General features: G+C 64.4%; 4 protein-coding genes across 5 annotated transcripts; all 4 read right to left on the reverse strand.

The window, feature by feature from the left end:
- Positions 1-89: 89 nt before the first annotated feature.
- On the reverse strand, positions 90-1,667 carry NUDT8 (nudix hydrolase 8). Its single transcript, XM_082760586.1, has 4 exons — positions 1,438-1,667; positions 1,208-1,340; positions 640-717; positions 90-554 (listed from the first exon to the last, which is right to left on the reverse strand). The coding sequence occupies exons 1-4, from the start codon at positions 1,659-1,661 to the stop codon at positions 309-311; spliced, it is 681 nt and encodes a 226-aa protein (XP_082616712.1). The 5' UTR covers positions 1,662-1,667; the 3' UTR covers positions 90-308.
- A 740-nt stretch (positions 1,668-2,407) lies between these two features.
- On the reverse strand, positions 2,408-5,601 carry MTCH2 (mitochondrial carrier 2). The gene is made up of 13 exons (XM_082760803.1): positions 5,442-5,601; positions 5,216-5,300; positions 5,021-5,127; positions 4,914-4,940; positions 4,570-4,623; positions 4,425-4,482; positions 4,234-4,285; positions 4,097-4,156; positions 3,627-3,720; positions 3,485-3,529; positions 3,306-3,373; positions 2,932-3,007; positions 2,408-2,800 (listed from the first exon to the last, which is right to left on the reverse strand). The coding sequence occupies exons 1-13, from the start codon at positions 5,526-5,528 to the stop codon at positions 2,714-2,716; spliced, it is 900 nt and encodes a 299-aa protein (XP_082616929.1). The 5' UTR covers positions 5,529-5,601; the 3' UTR covers positions 2,408-2,713.
- A 445-nt stretch (positions 5,602-6,046) lies between these two features.
- On the reverse strand, positions 6,047-9,419 carry LOC309879262 (cytosolic carboxypeptidase 2-like; the record flags this gene model as incomplete). Its single annotated transcript, XM_082762799.1, has 11 exons — positions 6,047-6,187; positions 6,295-6,681; positions 6,757-6,847; positions 6,972-7,108; positions 7,186-7,348; positions 7,416-8,183; positions 8,268-8,418; positions 8,497-8,604; positions 8,691-9,020; positions 9,238-9,301; positions 9,390-9,419. 10 exons carry the CDS (start codon positions 9,417-9,419, stop codon positions 6,559-6,561), a joined length of 1,965 nt encoding a protein of 654 aa, XP_082618925.1. The 3' UTR covers positions 6,047-6,187; positions 6,295-6,558.
- Positions 9,420-9,720: 301 nt separating this feature from the next.
- FNBP4 (formin binding protein 4) lies at positions 9,721-21,022 on the reverse strand. 2 transcript variants are annotated; one of them, XM_082762669.1, is made up of 17 exons: positions 20,854-21,022; positions 20,623-20,703; positions 19,511-19,647; positions 19,182-19,374; positions 18,894-19,044; positions 18,700-18,814; positions 18,263-18,619; positions 17,685-17,895; positions 15,761-15,879; positions 13,375-13,479; positions 12,937-13,070; positions 12,524-12,621; positions 11,794-11,972; positions 11,083-11,316; positions 10,393-10,926; positions 10,149-10,306; positions 9,721-9,945 (listed from the first exon to the last, which is right to left on the reverse strand). In XM_082762669.1, exons 1-17 carry the CDS (start codon positions 20,981-20,983, stop codon positions 9,855-9,857), a joined length of 3,027 nt encoding a protein of 1,008 aa, XP_082618795.1. In that variant the 5' UTR covers positions 20,984-21,022; the 3' UTR covers positions 9,721-9,854. The 2 variants fall into 2 exon arrangements, with proteins under 2 accessions (XP_082618795.1, XP_082618796.1); XM_082762670.1 differs by lacking the exon at positions 12,524-12,621 and having other exon boundaries at positions 11,083-11,399; positions 20,854-21,020.
- Positions 21,023-21,504: the final 482 nt, after the last annotated feature.

Genomic DNA, 21,504 nt, shown 5'->3' on the forward strand with positions numbered 1-21,504 from the left:
TCCCCTCCTCTCCCTGGACCCCTGAGCCAAGCAGCTCCCTGGCACCAGGGAGGGCTCTTACCTGCACCAGCAAGCTGGAGGCCGTGGTGTAAATGGTTTAAAACATGGCTTTTTACTACAATCACAGTGTCACAGGCTGGGCAGCAGCGTGGAGTGCGTGACAGCCCCGGGGCTGCCCCCTTTCCGCAAGCGCGTGGCGGGGCTGAGCCCCACGCACCCCAAAAAACAACAAACCAAACCAACAGGCAGCACCCCCGGCGTGCTGCGAAGGGCAGGCGGCACCCCAAAAACTGGGAAAAGGTTTGGGGTCAGGCCCTGCGCGGAGGGGCGGCGAGGTGGCGGCCGGGCACGTGGGTCTTCCTGCGGTAGCGCTCGGGCGCCAGCAGCTCCAGCGTCAGCTCGGTGATGATGGCCGTGAGCCCCCAGACGCGGTGGGGGCCGTGGAGGAAAACGGGCAGGGTGTAGCCGTAGCGGCCCCCCGTGCGGAAATGCGTGTAGCCCTGGTTCTCCTCCCGCAGCAGGTGGGCCAGCGGCAGCGTGAAGGTCTCCGCCACCTGCGGGGACGGGGACACGCACGGGGACGGGGATGGAAGGGGGTCCGGAGCGCCCATGTCCCCTCCCCAGCGTGTGGTCACCCACCTCCTCAGGGTTTGGGGACAGCTTCAGGTTCTCCAGGGGGCCCAGGTTGGCCACGACGGGGACCACCAGCATCCCTTGCTGGAACGGAGCGGGCGGCGGAGGGGCAGGGGAGTGACAAGTGACAAAAGTTTGTCCCCGCTCGCCTGGAGCCCCCACAGCCATCCCTGGACACCCACGTGCCCCACGTCCCCGTCCCCTCTGTCCCACTTTTCTGCCCCATGTCCTACACAGCAACCACCCCGTCCACCACATCTCTGCCACCGTGTCCCCAGACACCCCTGGCCCCATATTCCCACCACCACCTCAACCCTGACCCCAGTGTCCTCATCCCCACGTCCCCAGTGCCCCCTGCCCCATCTCCCAGACCCCCAGCCCCATGTCCCCTTACCCCCACATCCCTGTCACCGTGCCCCTGACCACCCCACGTCCCCAGGCACCCCCAGGCCACCTCCCAGCCCCCCGTGTCCCCTCTATCCCTCTCCCCTTTCCCCCAACTCTCCTCCCCCGACCCCGCTGTCCCCGTCCCCGTGCCCCCAGCTCCCCCCCGCCGCCCCCCGGTGCCCGGTACCCGGTCGGGCAGACTTCTCAGCATGCCCCAGACGCTGCCCTCGCCCAGCTCCAGCCCCAGCTCCTCCCGCGTCTCCCGCAGCGCCGTGGCCACCGCGTCGCTGTCCGACGGCTCCCGTTTCCCCCCGGGGAAGCTGCGAGGAGCGGAGACGACGGAGGAACCGGAGGGGGGGGGTGACCGGAGGAAACCGGGAGGGATACCGAAATCACCGACACCCCTTCCAAACTCACCTCACGTCGCCGCTGTGCGGCCCGGACAGGCGGCGGCAGCGCAGGGTGTAGAGCAGCGAGGGGCGGCCGCGCACCGAGCACAGCGGCACCAGCACCGCCGCCCCCGCCGCCGCCGCCGCTCCGCCGCCCCCCGCCGCCGCCAGCAGCTCCCGGCAGCGCCGCTCGGTGCCGCTGCTCAGGTACCCCCGGCGCGGGGGGACGCGGCCCCAGCCCGGCCCCGCCATGGCGCCGCCGGGGGAAGGGGAGGGGAAAAAGGGCGAGGGGAGGGCGACCGGCACCGGCCCGGCCCCCCCCGGGGCTCCCGGGAGCGCCGCACCGCGGGAGGAGCGCGAGAAAATAGAGCGAGGGGCGTGCGGGGCTGCCGCTGGGTGTGAAACCCGGTCATGGGGTGCGCAGCGGTCCCAGGGGGGGTTGGAAACTTTCTGCTGGGTGTGCGAGATGGGCACGGGGCGTGCAGTGCTCCCACTCGGTGGGTAACCCGGTCACAGGGCGAGCAGTGCTCCCAGCGGGAGTGTGACGGCTCCTGCTGAGCGTGTCACCCGGTCACAGGGCGAGCAGTGCTCCCAGGGGGCGTGCAACGCTCCTGCTGAGCGTGCAACGCAGTCACGGGGCGTGCAGTGCCCCCGCTGGGTGTGCAGAGCTGCCTGCTCGGCGTGTAAACCAGTTACTGGGTGTGCAGTGCTCCCCGGGGGTGTGCAACCCAGGCACAGGGCTCCTGCCGAGTGTGCGATGCCCCCAGTTGGTGTGCAACCCTCCCGCCAGGTGTGCAAAGCTCCCTGCTGCCACGGCGCCTTCTCACGGCCCGTGCGAGCCTCCTTCCACCTGGGGAAGACGCCTGCTGGGCGTGCAACCCTGGCAGCAGGTGTGCAAGCCGGGCACTAGGTGTGTTGCCCCCGGGCCATCGCTTCCCCGCAGCCCGAGAGGTCAGCACGGCCGCTCGTTAAAACAAGGACACAGAGACGGAGCAGGGTCATGTTTCCGGGTGCCATTATCTTGGGGTGGAATTTCCGCTGCCGAAACAAAGCGGGGACACGGCTCCGGCGGCTGCGTCGGGGAAAGGGTGCTGGGGATCGGCTGGGATCAGCTGGGACGGGCTGGGGCAGCGCAGGTTCTCCTGCAGGAAGCCCCCGGCCCCACGACAGACACTCTCACACGGCCACCTTTTGTCTCTCAGGATGAAATGATTTTTAAAAAAACGGTATAGAAATCACAACTCTCGCATAATTCTTTGCCTCCGGAGCTTGGCCTCAGCTTCGCGATTCCGCTCTCAGCTTCTTCAGCGGAACCTCCTCTCCTCCCACACGTATCGCTTCCCTGCGGGCACCTTGCGGAAAAACAGGCTGTTCCCTCGGCTCATGTTGCCCTGGAAGGGGACAGGGGTTAGTGCGGGGTGAAGCTGGGATGCTCCCAACCCCATCGCGGCCCCTGAGAACCGCAGGGCTCCCCCTGAGCCCACGGTCGTGGCCAGGGGGTGCGGCGGCCCCAGCCCCTCACCTCCTTGTGCAGCTGGCTCCAGCAGTCCAGCCAGGAGGAGTAGGTGGGCGCGTAGGGAAGCAGGCCCCCGGCCAGCCTGGGGAGGGGAGGAGAGCACCATGGGGTTATTTCCACCCGGGGCTGAGCAGGCGAGGTAAGACACAGCGCCCTGGGGCTGGGCTCAGGCGTGCCCGGCTCCCTCCGAGCCCCCCAAGGCAGCGAGGGATCGAACCCACAGCCACGACGGGTTTGAAACCCTCCTGTACCACTCGGAGCTTTGGAAAGGCAGCTCTGGGGACCGATCCCGCGTGGATGGCTCTCGCTAACCTCTCCGGGCACGCACGCGCCCTCGGGGGGAGCGCGGGAGGCGAGGGAGGTGGTGGCAGCACGCTCACCCGCAGTTATTGACGGCCATCAGGTTGGAGACCAGCACGAAGGGGTACGTCAGCATGCTGGCGAAGAACTGCGGGGGGAAAGCAGGGCTGCTCAGCACCTCCAGCCCCTCCAAGGAGCCTCCTGGGTGACAGTGTCACAAATGTGGGTGTGCAAACACCCAGGCGGGGGCCGTACTTACTCCGGTGACTGCCTGCGAGTAGCTCTTCATCTCCGCCATGGAGACCTGGGGGAGGAGGGAGGCAGCTTCAGCCCCGATGCGGAGCAGGGACCTGCGTGCCCGCCCTCAGCCCAGCTGCCCCCGCACAGCACCGAGCCCCTACCCCGTTCTCCAGCGCATACGTGTTGATGAGGTAGGCCAGCATGTTGCAGAGCCAGAGCGACAGGATGTCTCCGAGGAGCCGGGGGATGAGGCCGCTGGAAGAGGAGAGAAGAGGCAGCGGGTTTAGGAACAGGAGGGGGCAGGCCCCTGCCCAACAGCTGGGTGAAACTGGGCAGCCCCGTGCCTTGGGATCACAGAGGCTTGGAAAAAAACAGCCTGTGTTGGCTGGAAGAATGCACACATGATTGGGAGAAAAGGGCTGTGGTGACTCAGAGTGCCCCGAGCTGCCGGCTGTGGGAGGAGGATGAGAGTTTTAATGTCCCCAGGCACAATGGGCACTGCGCACCAAAATTAGGGCCTGGTACAAATGGGTGAGGAGATGGGAGGCTGGACAAGAAACAACGAGTGAGGCTTGTGGGTTTTGGGGAGAGATCCTGCTGACCCCACAAATTCAACATCAAGAGCACTCACGCGAAGAATCCCAGGATGCCTTCTTCTCGGTAAATCGTGGCGAAGGCGCTTAGTGTCCCACTGGGCCGGGGGGGAAGAGCAGAGAGGTCACGCCACGCAGGGACACGGCACCCCACGGCTGCCCCCACGCCCCGTACCTGTACTTGGTCTCCCTGCCGATGAACTGCACCATGCATCGCAGGGTGATCACTGCGGGCAGAGCCAGGCGACGCGGGGTCAGCAGGGGACAAAGGGACGCTGCGTTGCGGTGGGGACACCACAGCACCCAGCGCCCGGGCTGTCCGTGGGGAGGAGCAGCAGCTAGAGGCAGCTGTGCGGGGGTACCTACCGTGGAATGGGTGGGTGATGAGGGTCGCGGCGGAGCGAGCAACCATCTCTCGGGAGGTCTGGAGGAGAAAGGGGCTGTCAGCGAGGGGAGGAAGGGCAGGAGAGAGCTGCCCAGCCCAGCACCCTCCTCTTCCTGCACTCCTCACCTCCTTGAGGACCTGCTCCAGCGAGGACACATGCTCCTTCTTGCTGGCTCCTGGCTGGAGACGGGCAGAGGCGTCAGGCAGGGTACAGCACCCCAAAACTCACCCCGTTCTCCTCAGGCATGGCTGCGCAGCCCCCCAGCACCAGCCCCTCCAGCTCTGACAGCACCCTGCTTCTCCTCTCAAGCCTCACTGGGGCGGCACCAAGAGCCAGCTCCGTGCTGGGCTGCTGCTGCTAATCCCCACGCCCGCAGGGCACGGCCTTGCCTGGCAGCAGCAGCTGCTGGGGACACAAGGGGAGGAGGAGGGGAGGGGAGGATTCACCACCAGAGCCTCCTCCAACGTACCTCAGCCTGCTCGGTGTCCTGGTACCGCTGCGGAGAGAAGGGCACATGGTCAGCGGGCACCACGGGAAGACACAGCCCCGTGGGGGCCGGTGCACGGGGCACGGTACCTGCAGCACTTTGCTGTGCACCATGGTGCCGATGGCGCTGGAGCAGAGCCGGGGGGTGAGGCCTTTGAAGAGTCCCGCTCTCCCGTCGACCTTCACGATGTGCTTGGCTGGGGGAGACGCGGGTCAGGCCGCGTCGGGGCCCCAAACCCGGAGGGCACACCCGCGGCCACCGGGCTCCCGGGGACGCTCACTCACCGTAGGCGAAGAGGCCGGGCAGCTGGTAGACCTGGCGGCCGAAGATGTTGCGGCCCAGCGTGGGGGGCAGCGGCTCGTAGCCAACCTGCGGGGAGAGGCGCGGCCCAGTCCCCGCCATCCCGGGCAGCCCGCGGGGCCCAGACCCGGCCCCAACACCCCCCCCCCGGTACCGGTACCGATCCCGATCCCGGCGCCTTGCCCCGGTGCCGGTAACGCCGCCCCTTACCTGCACCAGCACCTTCACGTACATGAGCGGCTGCGACAGCACCGCCAGCCCCGAGCCCAGCAGCACCTGAGAGGCCGAGTCCGCCATCCTGCCGCTGCTCCCGCTGCCCCTCCTGCTGCCGCCCCGGCGCCACGGCCCAGAAGGACACGGCCGCCGCTTCCGCTTCCGCCCCCGGTACTTCCGCCGCGCCCGCCGCCCGCTTCCGGCCCGGGTTGCCATGGCAACGCGGCCTGCGCCACCGCCGCGGCCTTCGAGGCCTGAGGCGCCGCCATGGCGGCGGGGCCCGAGGGGCCACCGGGCGGGGGAGGTGGCGGCCCCCGGGGCCTGCGGGGAAAAGGGGAGCCCGGCAGGCACCGGGGGACGCGGCCCCGTTAGCGCCGGGCGCAGGCGTAGCAGCGGGGGCTGGCGGGGCCCGGCCGCCCCCCACGACCACCACCAGCAGTTCCCAGTGTGGGCAGCGCCACGGCCGCGCCCCGTGAGGAACCGGTGGCGGCAGCGGTGGTGGTGGTGTTGGTGGTGTTGGCGGTGGTGGCACGGGCAGGGCCTGCGGCCCTCGTGTCCCCCCGCAGCCGGGCGTCCCCCACAGTGGCACCACGGTCGTGGGACCCCCTTCCCACTGCAGCAGTTACGGGCGGACGGGGGACAGCTCCACGTGGCTGCTCAGGCTCCTCCGGCACCCCACAGCCTCCCCCGGGCGTGTTGGGGACCCGCGGTTTTCCCCGGGGTCTGAGGGACCACGGTGGCACCTGGGGGAGCGCAAAGGAGGGGCTCGGTGCAGCCCCCGCGGTGCCACCCGAGCTGGGAGCAGTGTGGGGACGCAGCCACGGGGCAGGGAGGGGTGAACCATGCTCACAGGGGCACCGGCGGGGCTCTGGCGGATGGGGTTTGGCCGGTGCAGGGCATTCCTCGCCCTGCGGCTCCGCAGCCGCTTCCTCCGCCTCGGCTCCAGCCGCCCTGGGTGGCGGACTGGCACCAGCACCTCCTCCCGGGCGCCTCGTCCCTCCCGGTCCCTGGAGCTCCCGGGCTGTGCCGGGGGTCCCTCGGACACGGAGCTGTCGGAGCCGCTGGTGCTGCATGAGGAAGAGGATGGCTGCTGCCTCCGCTGGGCCCGCCGGCCTCAAGGCAGTGTCACCGGGACGTACCTGGACTCGAGGTCTGAGGTGGGGACATCGCTCCAGCTCCCACCGGAGCCCAGCCGCCGCCGCAGCAGCGTGTGCACCTCTGCCAGGCACTGCTGGAACTGCGGGACAGAGCCAGCGTTACTGCCACCACCACCACGGGGCGCGCCACCAGCCCTGGGCACCCACACACCCACCTTGGCAGAATCGGGGTCGCAGAAGTCCAGCAGGGTGTCGCAGAGGTGGTAGCCCAGCGATTTGAGGTCCTCCATGGTGAAGTGCGAGTTCCTCCCACCTGGAGGGGACACGGGATAAGAAAACGAGCAGCGGCTTCATGAGCCAGGACCCAGAGCCCATCCTCGGGGCTGAAATCCCATTCCCCAGCACAACGCCGTCCCCGGTGCCTCCGCACGGCCCCTCACCCAGCGTGGAGCCACCGAAGGCCGCCTCCATGGTGTAGCTGTTGGTGACACCCAAACGCCACATGACGACCCTGCCCGTCCCCTCTTTGCTCTTCTGCACCTTGAATTTGCAGCTGGGGAAGGAGAACTGGGGCCGACACCAGGGTCAGCGTGGCGGGGGACACGCTGGATATCACCCCAGGGGGGTGATAAGGCAGAGCCCACCTTGTCGGGCGCGTTCTTGCTCAGCATCAGGGGGAAGACGCGCTCCAGGAACCGCGGCGCTGCCCCGGCCCGGCCCCCGTCGCAGCCGTACATGAAGACGTTGTTCCTGCGGCTGTGCCCGTGGAAGTCGCAGTACAGCACCACCTCCCGCTCCACCAGCAGCCTGCGGGCTCCCGTCAGGATGCGGCCACCAGCACCAGCCCGCCGGCTCCCCCATGCGCCAGCCTCACCTCTCCACCATGGCCCGCAGGTGCCAGACGGCGGGGAAGGAGCCCCGGCACCCCGTCCTGTAGGCTCTGTTGGGGTCGCGGCCGGCCAGGGAGCAGCGCGAGTTGCCCACCACCACCCCGTCGGGGTTGAGCATGGGCACCACCTTGAAGACGAAGAGGCGGCGCAGGAGCCGGGCGTCGGGGGCGGCGCTGAGGACGAAGTCGAGGAAGCCCCGCATGGCCCAGGAGCCGCCGCTCTCTCCGGGGTGCGCGCGGGCGCTCAGCACCACCGCCCGCTTGCCCGCGCCACCGGCCGGGCCGGTGATGGTCAGCAGGTAGACGGTGTTGCCGGCCAAGCTGCGGCACAGCGCCCGCACCACGCAGTACCGCGAGCGCACCGGGTCGCCCACCACCGCCCGCAGGTAGCGCTGCAGGTCCGAGTAGGTGTAGGGGTAGGAGTGGGCCAAGTAGCAGGTGTCGGCATCGTGGGGGAAGCGCATGCTCCAGGAGAGGCAGAAGGTGGCCGGCTCCTCCCCGCCGCCCCGCCGGTAGTAGCGGACTTTGTCCCCGACGCGGCGCCAGCCAACGGCACGGCTGCGGGCGTCCCGCTGCGAGTAGAGCAGCGGCCGCATGCCCTCGCCGTAGAGGCTCTTGGGCTTCGCCAGGTTGGCGATGGTGAAGCGGTAGACGGCGTCTCGCCGGGTGTTTTGCACGCGGAAATAAAACCACTGCGTGTGCTTGGCGGTGTACAAGTCCGGCCGCAGCGTCAGCACGTACTCGTAGGGACCCCTGCCCGGGGGGAAGGGCCACACTGCGGCACCCGGCCCCGCCGCCACGTCCCTCCAGCTGCCCCCACCCCGGCCCTGCTCTTACACCTTGACGGCTTTCTGGAGGTTGCCGCTCTCAAAGCGCGACTCGAACAGCAGCGTGGTGTCCTGGGGGCCCTCCAGGGCCACTGCCGGGGAGGAGAGGGGGCCCGGGGCCCCCCCGGCCCGAGCACGGGTGAAGCAGGAGCCTGGGGGCACTGAGGGACAGCGGGGTTCAGCACCTAAGGGGATGGCGTGGGGACGGGGAGGGTGCCAGCAGCACCCATGGGTGCTACCTGGGTTCAGGTGGTAGACAATGGTGCCCTGCTCCTCGCTGCTGCCCGCCGGCACCTGCTCGTGGCTCAAGGGCTGGCAGAAGGGCTCGGGTTCAGGGGGAACCCACTCTGGGGGGACACAGATGAGCCCCACTGTCACCGCAGGGGTTGAGGACACGGGGATGAGGGCGGGAGAGGCCGGAGCGCTGCCTCACCGATGTGCTCGATGGCCTCCTTGATGACTTCGCACTCGATGGGCCACCGGGGAGCGGGCAGGGGTCCTCGCGCCGAGGGGAGGGCGAAGAGAGCCCGCGGCTCCCCGGGGAACCCCCAGCCCCCTGAGCGGCCCGGCTCCAGCGCCCTGGGGGCCGCAGGAGGGGCTGGGGGGCTCCCGGCCTCACCACACGGCACTGGCGGAGCATGGGCTGCAAATTTTGGGGACGGCACTCCTGGTGTCACCCCCCAAACCACTCGCCACCCCCAGGCAGGGACAAGGACCCCATGAGGGGTGACGCAGCCCCACAGCCCGGTGCCGGGGGGCTTCACTCACAGCTCGGCTCCTTCCCCACGTGCTGCCGGCAGCCGGGGCCGGCGCTGCCCAGGCCAGGCGCCTCGGCGTGGTGGCACTCGGGGTGTCCTCGTGGGGACATGGGGCTCTGCTTCCCACCCTTCTTCTGGCCTGGGGGAACAGCCGTGCTGGAGCCCCAGCGGGGGAATCCCGCACCCCAGGGGATAAAGGGGGGGGGACAGCCCCGGGCTCACCTCGGAAGTAGCCGTAGTAGCGCAGGTGGCAGCGCATGAAGCTGTCATAGGGCTCGGGGACCACCTGGGCAGTGCAGCGGGGTCAGGCCCTGCTTAGGGATCCCCCAGGGGCTGCAGCCAGCAGCCCTCCTCCCCCAAACCCCGGCCCTAACCTGCACAGTGGGGTACCCCGAGGGATCCATGGCCGCGAGCCGTGCCCGAGCCTCCTCCCGGCCCTGGCAGTGCAACAGGGCTCACAACGCGGTCGCTGAGCGACCGGTGGCAGCAGGGAGGGACGGGGCGGTCCCAGAGAGGAGCTGGGAAAGGAGCCAGAGGGATTTTGGGATTTTGTTATCCCTGGAAGATACGCAGAGGAGCGGGGCCATGGCAAGGTTCCCCCCGTCCCCAAAGCGGGGGTGGTGCTCTGGCCCCAGCCTGCAATCCCACCCCGAACCACCCTCCTGCCGAGGGGCAGGGGCAGCCCCCCTTCAAGCAGACAGCACGTCCCAAACTGCTACAATTTATTGGACAACGATTTGAGTCGTAAAGGGCTCTAAACTGTACAACTGTAAAAAAAACAAAACAGAACAAAACAAAACAAAACAAAAAAAACAACAAAAGAGTGCCGCGCGCGCGCCTCATGTGCTCGACGCGGTTTTCCTCCGCTTCAGCCGCGCTCGCCAGTCCTCTGGCAGCGCCTCGAAGTTGGCGTTCCTCTCCGCCATGCCACTGCGGGGACAAAGAGGGGTGTCAGTGTGCGGGTGGTGCACGGGGACGCTCCCCAGCACCCCATTCCCTCATACTCCCAGCCAGAGACCCCATATCCCGCTCCCTTTAAGGGGGAGGCAAATAAACGCCTGTCCATGTGAGCACCCAAGCAGCACGGCATGACGAAGTGCTGCCGGCTCTGGCACAGCCTCCCGGGCCCGTACCTGAGCAGCTGCTGCTGCTTCCACTCCTCGATGCGCCTCTGTGCCGTCGTCTCCCGGTCCTCCTCGCTGGAGCTGGAGTTCTCCTCCTCGTCCAGCTCCCGCTGGATGCTCTGCCACTTCTTCACCAGAGACGGCATTTTCGTCTTGCCCTTCTTGCCCTGTGCAGGAAATTCAAGTCCGTGGTGAGGGTGGGGGCAAGGAGCGGGCAAGAGGGCAAGGGAAGGGCGAAGGGACATCCTCCTACCTTGTCCTTCCGCCCCTTCCTCGGCTTCTCGGGCTTCTCAGGTGGCGGCGGCGCCTTGGGGGTGGGAGGCGGGGGCGTTTGGGGTGGCGGGGGGGGCGGCGGCTGCTCGGCAGCGCTGGTGGTGGGCAGGGATCCGCGCGCCGGGGCCAGGGGCACGGCGGGGGCGGCGGCGAGGCTGGCAGGCACGGCACACTCCGAGTAGCTCATGAGGGAAGGCGCCGCGGGCGCCGTCACCCCCAAGTAGCCGGGCTGCATGGCCAGGCCGGCGGGCTGGGGGCCGGCGGCGTGTCCCGGCGCGAGGCGGAGGTTGGCGCGGCCTTGGAGCTCGCCCTGCAGCCGCTGGCGTGGCCGCAGGGAGGCGAGGGGCACGGCCGAAGGCTGGTACTTGCTGGCGGCCATGAGGGGCTGGCTGTAGATGACGGGGCAGCTGCCGATGGTGGCCGTTCGCTGCAGCAGCCCCGGGTTCATCTCGGCGGCTTTCCGCTTCTGAGGCTTGGCGGAGAGCAGCGGGGCAGGGCTGGGTTCAGCGGCTCCCTGCAAAGGACGGCAACGAGGTGAGAGCCCAGACAGGAGGGGCAGAACCCAACAGGGCCGGGACTCGCCCCTCGCTCCCCTTTTACCACCACCCTCGCCCTCAAGTGCTTGGGGATCCAACACCAACACGGCACGCGTGCCTGCGCCGCTGCTCACCTGGCTGCTGCTGACAGCCGGGCGCAGGAGAGGCTTCAGGGGAGCGTCTTCTTCTGTTCCCGGGGCAGGCGGCTCCTCGCCCCCCTCGTCTTCCATCTCCACTTCCTGGATCTCGCCGTCTTCTCCAGGCGGTGGCGGGGGTGGTGGCGGCGGCGGCGGGGGCGAATCTGGTGGAGGCGGAGGCGGCGGAGGCATTTCCAAAGGCAAGGGAGGTTGGAGGACCGGGACAGAGGACTGAAGCAGAGTCCAAAATGGAGTGAGCGGCATGAGAGACGTAGCAGGGACTTGGCCTGAGAAGGATTCTTTACAAAGGGAGCCTGAAGAATACATATTGACACAGGCTTGAAAACCCACGCTACTGACCGCGCTGCCGCTCCTGCTGCCAGCACGGGCGCGTGCTGCCTCCTTCCAAGGCCCTGCCGCAGAACGGGGAGGCGGAGGCCAGGCTACGAGCTCAGCCCCACAGCACCCCGCCTTCCCCGGCTCCGCTGGGATGGCCACAACCGACGGGGATGGCTCAGACGCAGGAGCGGTGCCTGCCCCGGCTCGGCTAACGCTACCGTGAGCGAGGCGCCCGGTGGGGGAGGTGGTAGCCTCCCGCCAGTGCAGCAGGCCACACGCCGCGTGTCTGCATGGACGGGAACCTGCTCCTGGGGAGCACAAAACCCAGCATTCCCCCCCCCCCCTTCTCCTCCCGCCCCCGTGCTGTACCTGCAGAGCGCTCGGCGGCATCTCCGGCGCGCTCTCCTTTCTCTTTGGGGGGTGGTTTAGGAGGACCGTCGGCTTTTCTGTCGGTGCTCTGCTGTCCTTCGTCTTCGTCCTCCCCGTCGGGGAACTCCCATTGCGACTCTCCTGAGTGCTCGTTAACATAGAAATAGCGTCTATGCTCCCTAAATCACAAGAAAGAAAACGAGTCTTTACTTTCCCTCCCCGTGTAGCGACACTCCCGAGGCGGGCCTGCCCACGACAGCAGTGTGCTCTCGCAGGGAAGACCCTCTGCAGCTGGGCTGCCACTCTCAAATGCAACAAACAACTTTGAGGACAGAGGCAGGAGAGGCCCGAGCCGGCTCGCTCAAAGCGACTCGCACCGCTGGCTGCGTGAACACCGCTGAGCCCCCCGCTCCGGGGAGGGGAGGGCTGAGAAAGCAGGCCAGCGTGCAGCAGAGCGAGGTCGGGCTAGCACCGGGACTTTCAGCCACTGCCTTGGCTCAAAGTCGCCCTCCAAGAAGGGGCACCGGGGAACAGCCCAGTGAGAGAAGCGGCTGCCCCCCTAGCCCACGGTGCGTGGAGGTCGCTTTTATGATACTCTTGGTGTCAAACATACAGTGAATGCTAGAGAGAGGGAGCGGATCTGGGAGCTGAAAAACAAAAGAGCAAAGATTTCAAATAAAGGAAAATTAATCAAGAAAGCCAAATAGAAAAAGAAATGTTTGGGTCTGACCTGCTGGCAGGAGACAGAAATCTTGTTCTTCATTCCGTCGGTGAGTTGAAGTTTGTCCTTTGTCAGAGCTGTTGGTCAGAAGAGGTGATCCAGAGATCCTGCAAAGTTCACAGAGCTCTCGCATGCGCGACCCCCCAGGCCCGCCCTCCGCAGCGCTTTACACTCGCGAGAGTGAACACCAGCTCTGTCCAATCAGTGAATCGGCTCCGTCTCAAAGCACTGAGCTCTCGCTTTGCATTCTCCAATTTGGCGGCTGGCCCCAACTCTGTAAGTGCCGGAAGTTGCTCTGCCTGCCCAGCACCGCTAACGGAGTCTCCGAGAGGGACGGCGCCACGTCGTTTCAGGTGGTGATGGTCACAAATCATGTCTGAGATGTCAGAGATGAAAGGTGAGAAAGGTAGGAGAGCGCGTACCTGTCCCAGTGGCAGGACCAGCCTTTAGGGGTGGCGTTTATTTCGTATTGTTTTAGCTGTTCGGCTGCGTCTTGAAGTTTGCGTTTGAGGTAGTTTCCATTGAGAGCACCTTCTCGCCAGTCTGCAATGCGGGTCTAGAGGGCAAGAACCGGGGGAAGCCGTTGAGGGGGGCTGCAAGCGGCCCTCGGGACAGGACTCGAGGTCCAGGAGGCTCCCTTACGGCACGGGACGCGGGGGGCCAGGAGGAAGAGACCGCCTCCGCGCAAAGCCATGCTCGCCCCCCGCGGAGGAAGGGCCCTGCGGCGCAGGAGGCGGGCGGGCGGGCGCGCGGCACCGCCACGAGCTTCACGCAGCACCGGCCCTCGGCGCTCGAGCGGCGGACAGTATCTGATCCGCTTCGGGACGGAAGGCCGGAGCGAGGGGCGAAGGCTTGGTTACCTCTGTCTGCAACAGCAACATGTGGAAGTTGGAGATAGATTGTCTGTTGATGCCCAGGAACTCCAATTTACTAGTCAGAGTGTTTGCCAGCTCTCCGATCTGAAACTGCCAGGGAGAAAGGGGAAAGAGTCAAGAGCCGCGCTCGGGCGGCGTCACAAGGCTGCTGCGCCCGCTGCAGCCCCGCGGCTCGAGGACGTCACGGGGGCTCTCCGCGGTCCTTCGGCACGGCTGGGTGAGGAAATCCCCCTGGAACCGGCATGGGCTGCCCCCTCCTTCGAGCCCGCTCCCTCCCGCGCCCCCCGGGATGGGATCTGCGCGGGGTGGCCCCTCTGGGCGAGCCCCTTTCTGCATGGCGGCCCCCAGCTCCAAACCAGCCAACGGCTCAGTGCGCTCCGGCTTTGGAGTCACGGCAGAGCTACTGCCACGGCACAAAACGTGCAATAAAAGTCTTTCAGCTGCTCCCCAAAGGAAATGGGCCGGGACGTATCCGCAGCCTTTGTAAATCGCCACTCCCCACGGAACTAGCTGGGAGTGCGGAGGGAGCTGCTGTGCCCGCTCTGCATTTACTCAGGAGCTGGGCCAGGGCTGTGTTAAGATCCAGACCTGCCCGCAGTGACCGGGGGCTCAACCCCAGCACTCTGCAGGAGTGGGAACTCCGCGATGGGCGCAGCACTGGGACGTGACCAAAGGGAAGGGGCTAAGAGCAAGTAACGAGCCAGGAAGTGATCGAGGGCAGCACAGATGCCTCTGAGGACATCGTGACTGATTGCTTCAAGGACGGCTCTGAAACAATTTTTGTTTTCCGTCATTCTTCAGCAGAGGCTTTAGAAGGTCCCCAAAGCCAACAATGTGGCGCCTGTCCCCAGGGACAGGGCCGGGCCGGGCTGACGAGCCGTGCTAGAGGAGCCCGAGGCAGGGAAATGAATTCCCACACCGACATCCCTACGAGAAGCCGGGAAGGTCCCACATCTGAGGGCGGCTCCGCAGCGGAGGATCTCCTACGAACCAGAGGCTGGCAGGAGAGAGATGACCCCGAACCGACGAAGCGAGCGGTACAAATTACCCGAGGAGATGGCATTCCTCCAACAGCGCTAGAGGGCTCCTGCACGTGAAACCACCACGCTACGGCAACCAGTCCGTCACACAGAGCACCTCCAGCACCAGAAGAAAAGGTGACAGCAAATGTGACGGTTTGAAAGGCTGTCGGCAGCCGGCTGGGACAAAGCAGCCAGCGCGCGTGATCCTCGCTGCAGGCTTTTTTTTTTTTTTTTAAATAAATTAAAAAACCACAAAAGCCTCATGGATATGCTACGCTAGAGGAGGCTCGCTGGTTCTGTGCAGAGAACATCACATCTCAAAACTCGTTAAGAGTTGTTTTTTTATGGGACAGAGGCTAAATCTGTCACCAGGATGGTAAAGCTCTTTCTCTCTGTAAAAGTGATTAAATGAGGGGAAATAAGGACTAAGAAATAAGTGCGAGGTTTCTCTGCAGAAGGTTTCTACTGGGGTTCTACCATGAGCTGGCAATTCCCCATCCATAAAGGACATCCATAAGGAAATGGCATCCATAAAGGACATGGCCAACAGAGGCAACAAAGTTTGCAAACGGAATGAAATCACTCAGGAGTCGAATTTAATGCCGCAGATCTCACAGTAGTGAGCGGCTGGGGAGTGAAGGGGACAGGTTGGGATGGACAAAGATCTCCCCTGGCACTCTGCGTATCCATCACCCAGCACCTGCAGCTCTGCGTGCAACTGATGCGGCTCCAGGAGGAGCTCTGGGAGTTGTTCAGCCGCAGTCAGCAAGGCAAACTGAGCCCCTGAAGAGAAAATATCAGAACGATGGTGCAGAAATGCCCGGGGCTTCCCCAGTTTGCACCTAACAGCCAACTGCTGCTTCGTAAAGTAACGCCAGGTACAGGGCAGAACCTGAACACTGGCAGCCTCCGGACACAGAGGTTATGGACGAGGAGTCTTCGGCCTGGAGGCAGGACGGTAACGGCATTAGTATCAACAAGTCAAGACAAAAGCGTTTGCTCTCTCTTGTGACAAGACCCAGGGGCCGTTCTTTGTGCCCCCACCCCCCTTTTTTTTTTCTTTTAAGAGGCTCTCTCAAGCCTTTGCTGCTGGCTCCTGCTGGAGACAGGATATGGGGCAACAGAGATGCTGGCCCAATCCTGCACAGCTGCTCTTTCACGAGGCAAGCTGTTCCTGCAGCCTGAGGTGTCAAAACTGCCCCCACCTTCCCCAAAAACAGCCAAAGCCCCAGCACCGACTGCCTGGGGGGGGCCAAAGCACCCAACAGCCCCGCAGCACTGGGGGGAGCACCCTGCCACTGTCCCCACCACGTGCCGAACACGGTCTCACGCGCGTACACCTGCATTACCTTTAGGTCCTGCTCCTCTTCTTCTATTTTTGGTGCCCCTTGTGCCTTGGCTTTCTCCTGGGGCTCCTCAGACTCTGCCTCTTTGTCTGAATGCACATCAGGTGCTTCCGTGCCCGCGGCTGCAGGAGAAGAAACGAGAGGTGAACCTCGTGTCCTGCCGCCACCGCGGCGCTGCCCGGGCTCCACGCGCCGCTGCCAGAGCCAAAGCCCGCTGCTGGGAAAAAAAAAAAGCCTGAAACCAAACGCAGAGAGGGCTGCAGACCCTCTATGTCAGATGGCCATGGTTCTTCCAGAAGAACAGGAAATGGTGAATTACAGCTGCTAGGATGTGAGGACAGGAAGAGCAACAGAGAGCCTGCAGCGAAGGTTGAAGGAAGTGCAGGGAGAGCCAGCCGCCGGGCGGGCAATCAGGAAACTCCTGCAGCTTAATAATTCGTCAGCAAGACGTGTCACATGTTAAGCAGGTTGAGGCAATTGTCAGAGAGACCAGAGTACTCCCAAAAAGCTGCTTTTTGACCATAACGTTCTGTTTGGGCAAGATCACAGGACGGCAGCAACTCAGTAACTGCCCGAGTGCCAGGGACCCCAACCAAAAGCCCTCAGGTTAAAGCAACGCGCTCCTGGCGCTCGGTCCCCTCGCTACCCCCCAGTACAGGGTGCAGACAGACATTACACAGGTTGCAGTAACAGCTTCACATTCCCTTGGGATGCCAAGTGGGAAGATAGCACTGCTGCATGACAGCCGGTCCCAGGCACATTCTGTCTGCGAGCCCACGAGGGACAGGGAAAAGCCCCGTGGCAAAACCACCCCCCGGGGGCCACCCGGACACACACAGTCACCGATTTCGTGCAAGCTCCACAGCGAGGCTCCTGATCACACCCCTGCACGAGGCACGCACACGTCAGGGTCACAGCAGCCCCTAACCAGGCTCACGCCGCCTCCCGCTGCAGCAGGACGCAGCCTGCTATGGGCACAGGGCACTTCCACACCCGATTTCACTAGAAAAAGCTGATGGCTCTTATTTGGCAAGTTTTGTGTTCAAGAGGGGCTGCGCTGCTCCGTTATGAGGCAGGCAGGTGCTGGCCTGAAGCTGCACTCCCAGGAGGGGTTGGCAGCCAGGCACGCGCCGTTTGTTCTCCCAAAGTGTTTTGGGGAGAGCCGGGGAGCTTCCAGCCACCGGAGCACGCACTGCAGCGGCCACGACCGTGCCATTTCCCCGAGGCAATAAATCTACGTGGTGCTCTGCAACGCCCACTGGGCAGAGGTCCCTGAAAGGCCTCTTGGCACCACACGGGAAGCGGAGAGCTCAGGGGCACACAAGCAGCTCCGTGGGCATTCAGTAAGGCTGCTCAGGCGACGCTGGAAAACCCAGCGCACTTCTCCTGAAACAGCCTCGTAGGAACGAGGGGGATCTCGCAGTGAGGTCCTGCCTTAGGTTTGTACGTACTGGGTGCGGAGCCGGATGGCTCTCAGGGGACACCTCAGCTGCTAAAACACAGCGACTGCTCCCCCACAACGCACAGACAGAGCTTACAGAGGAGGTAACAGCTCCCGACATAGCCTAGTTAGGGTTCAGAGCATCGGGAGGAAAGCAGAAGGCAGCAGGGCATGAAGCCACCGCTCCCCACACTTTTGCTTTCTCTTTTCCAATAACATGCCCAGTATCAGCGTTCTGCTAAATATTTTAGCTAGAGAAGAAAGCAGAGGATTTGGCAGAGCACCTCGTTGTCCCTGTGCCCGTGGGACTCTCACCCCGCGGCCGGGCCCTCCTGCCCCGCGCACGTACCTCGCCTCCCGGCACCGCTACGCGCCGCGTGGGGCTGCGGGCCAGCCGCATCTTCGGGGGGAAGAGGCCCCAGCAGGAGAGGGCTGCGGCCTTTCCAAGCACCCGCGCCTCCCTCCAAAGGGAGCCTTTCGAATTACCTGCTTCTCCCGCCTCCGGGCTCTCCCGGCCCGTTTTGCTGGAGCCTCGACTAGTGGATTCGGGGCTGGCAGCTCCCACAAACAGTTTCCATTTCCCTCGCTTGGAGGCCAGCCTGCGGGTCGCATCCTGCGAGGCCGACTGGCTCCCGTCAGAGAGCGGGCTGGAGCCTGAAACGCTGCCGTCTCCTTCCTCCAAGGCACGCAGCTCTGCCTGTGGAGACACGAGCCGGTGAGCTGCGCTGTAGGGTCCCAAACCGCCCCAGGAAGACAACCATGGGTGTGAGTTGTGCGTGAAAGGGAAACGGCTGCTCTAATCAGGATGTGGCGTTAACGGCAGCGAACATGGAGCAACAGCTCCAGGACTGCCAGGGGAGCAGCTGAACACAGCCACAGCTGATCGAGCTTCCAGCTCTGCAAGGAGCCCGACCGGGAGCAGCAGGGGATGAGCTGGGTCCTCTCCCAAAGGGCTCGGGGAGGGACGCGAGCGTCTGCTGCTCCTGGGTCTTTCCTAGCTGCTATTTGGCTGCACCCGCAGCCTTATTCACAGCCTTATTCACGTGACAAAGAACTTCCTGTACCTTCTTTCTCTCCAGCACCATCTCCAGTTCGAGCGTGTCTTGCTCCTCCTCTTCCTCCCCGCTCTCCCCCGATTGCACCACGCTGCACAGCTCCTCCTGCAGCGTGTCCTCCAGGGGGTCCCTGCCAGCTTCGGGCTCTTCAGGAGCAGCAGCAGCAGCAGCCACCGCCGCCGCCTCCTCTGCTTTCGCCTCCTCTTCCGGGGGCGGCTCGACTTCCTCTTTGCAGATCACCTTTCTCCGCCAGCGCTCCTCTTCCTCCTTCACCACATCTGGCAGGAGCGGCGCCAGGAGGGCCGCGGCCACCCCTTTCTTCTCCTCCTCGCTGTTGGAGAGCGCCTGCACGCCTTCGTTCACCTCCTGCGGGGTCCGAGAGCCACGTCAGCCCGTGGGCAGCAGCTCCACACACCCCTGGCCTGAGCCCTGCTCACCCCACTCACCTTCTTCACCGGCTTGGCCAGGCCGGCCCCGCGGCCGCCCGCTGCGGCCCCTTTCTCCTGCGGGTACAGCTCCGCAGACGCCGCGAAGCTCCCGTTGGCACCCGCTGCTGCAGCACTGAGGAGGAAGAGGAGCAGTGAGGGGCCGCTGTGGGGACGCAGCCCCACTGTTTCCGCGCAGCCGAGCTCGCCCTCACCTGTGCTGGTAGTGCTGCAGGCCCTGAACCTGCGCCGCCAGGTACTGCGGCAGCTCCCAGGTCACCTCGTTGCTCTGCGTGTTCCAGTAGTAGTAGCAGCCCGTGTTCTCGTCCCACACCTCCTGCCAGTCGCCCATCTCCAGTTCTCCCACTGTTGGGGGGGTGAGGACGAGTCAGTCACTCGCAGGACACCCCCATCGCATCCCCAAGGCTCTCGTCACCCCCCCTTTAATTCCGCCACCTCCCCGGGTTCCCCGTGTAGTCACGGCCCCGGCGGCGAGCGCTCACCTCCCGCCAGCGAGCACTGGGTGTCGTACTGCCACTCAGGGGCCGGCGCCGCGTCCGTGCCGTTGGCGCTGGCGGTGCCGGTGCCGGCAGGCTGCCCAGCGCTCGGCTCCTTGGGCTCGGGGCGGGGAGGCGTGGGGGGAGGCACAGCAGCAGGCTCAGCAGGCTGCGGGGGGGCCGTGATGGCGTCGATCTCCTTTAAAAACAAGGCAGCCAGGCGAGTCAAAGCCGCGGGCCAGGGAGAGCGGAGCGGGAGGGTGGCATCCCGGAGCCGCCCGCTCCCCGCCGCGGCTCCCTCTGGCAGGGGGAAGCCCCCGGAGCCCCCCGCTCACCGCCAGGAAGTTTGCCAGCGTGCTGTCGATGTCGGCCGAGTTGTTTCCGTTCGCGTCCCCGGAGCGCACCGACTTCTCGGCAGCTTCGCCCTCCTCATCGTCACTGTCTGCGTAGGCGCCGAGCAGGCACAGGCCGCCTGGCCGGGGAGAGGGGACCCTCAGCGGGGAGGGGATGGGGACCCCGCAAAAGGAGCGCCCCCCCAGATGGGTTTTTTCCTGGATTGGGGGGGCGCAGGCAGGAGAAACGAGGAGCAGAGAGTGCCCCTCGACGTGGCGGGCATTGTATCCCACCCGCAAACCCAGGGGGCATCGACCCACCCCCGAAAAACTGAAGGAAGAGGGAAAAAAATCTCTTACCAAAAAAAAAAAAGGAAACAAAAAATGTGTATGCACAAAAAAAAAAAAAAAACCCCAACAACAACAACAAAAACAACAAATACACACCAAAATAATAGGTGGAAAAACAGCATCTGCCACCCCAAACTGCTGAGGGGGATCAGCCATGCAGCACTTGGGGGGGCACCCCAAAAATCAGTGAAGGGGGGTGGGGGGCAAAAACCCTGCTCCCCCATCCTCCCCAATAAAAAGGCATTTGGGGGGTGAGAGAGACGTTGCACTGCACCGAATAAAAGGGGCTTTAAGGGTGAGATTACGCTACTTATTAAAAAAAAAAAACAACATGTAAATAATGAAAAAATAATTTAAAAATTAATTTATGCAAAAATAATTCATGCAAAAAATAATTTATGGAATACATAAAGAAAAAGAGGGAGTTCACAAATACAATCGATGAAAAAATAATCAGTAAAAAACTCAATTAATACAACCACCCGGTTCTATAAAGAAAAAAAGGGGGGTTAAAAATATATATTTAACACAAAAATAACGAGTTTAAAAAGTTATTGTATACAACCACCCCGTTATATAAAGAAAAAGAGCGGGCAAGGAATATATAAACAATAGAAAAACGGTTATTAGATAAAGTTAATTTATACAACCGCCCTGTTGTATAAGGAAAACGGGGCGGGGGGGGATAACATTAAAACCACAGAAGGTCGCGGTGTGTCTCCGGGGGGTCAGCAGGGTGGGTTTTTGGGGTCCCCCCCCCTTACCTGTGGGCTTGACGGCGGCGGGCGCGGGGGGCGGCGGGTGGGGGGCGCTGCGGGGCGGCTCCGGCCCCGCCTCGGGCTCGTCTGCGGGGGGAAGGGGCACAAAGGGGGGGTCACGGCCAAAGCCCGGGGCACCCCGAGGGGGGACACGGGGCCGAAGCGGCCTCCGAGACACAAAGGCGTCGCCCTTTTGCCCGAAGGGGAGAGGAAATGGGGGAGAGGGGGGGGTTTTACCCGGCTCCGAGCCCGACTCCGCGCCCTCGGGGGGCTGCGGCGCCGGCCCCGCGTCCTCCCGGCGGGGGGCGGGCGGGGAGAGCTGCAGGATGGGGCGGCGGCACGGAGCGCTGCGGGACTTCTTGCCCATGGCGGCGAGAGAGAGGCAGGGAGGGAGGGGAAGGAGGAGGAGGAGGAGGAAGAGGCGTGCTGCGTCACCGCGCCCGGGGGGGGCGGGGGGACACGCCCGGAGGGGGCGGTCCTCCAACGGGTACGGCCCTATAGCGGGTAGGGCCCTATAGGGAGCATGGCCCTATAGCTGGTATGGTGCTATGGTGAGTAGGGCTCCCTATGGCAAGTATGGTCCCCTATAGGGAGCATGGCCCCATAGCAGGTATGGTCTGCCCTAGTGAGTATGGTCCCCTACAGTAAGTATGGTCCCCTACAGTGAGCGTGGCCCCATAGCAGGTATAGTACTATAGTGGGTATGGCCCCATAGCGAGTATGGCTCCCTATGGGAAGTATAGTCCCCTATGGTAAGTATGACCCCATAGCAGGTGTGGCTCCAGCCCCCCTATAGCAAGTATGGTCCCAGAGGGAGTCCAGCTCCCTATAGTGAGGCCAACCCTATAGCTAGTCCAGCCCCATAGTGGGGGTTGCAGCTTAATCCTG

This window comes from Aythya marila (genome assembly GCF_965140915.1).
Source record: "Aythya marila genome assembly, chromosome: 5".
Classification (NCBI taxonomy): Eukaryota; Metazoa; Chordata; class Aves; order Anseriformes; family Anatidae; genus Aythya; species Aythya marila.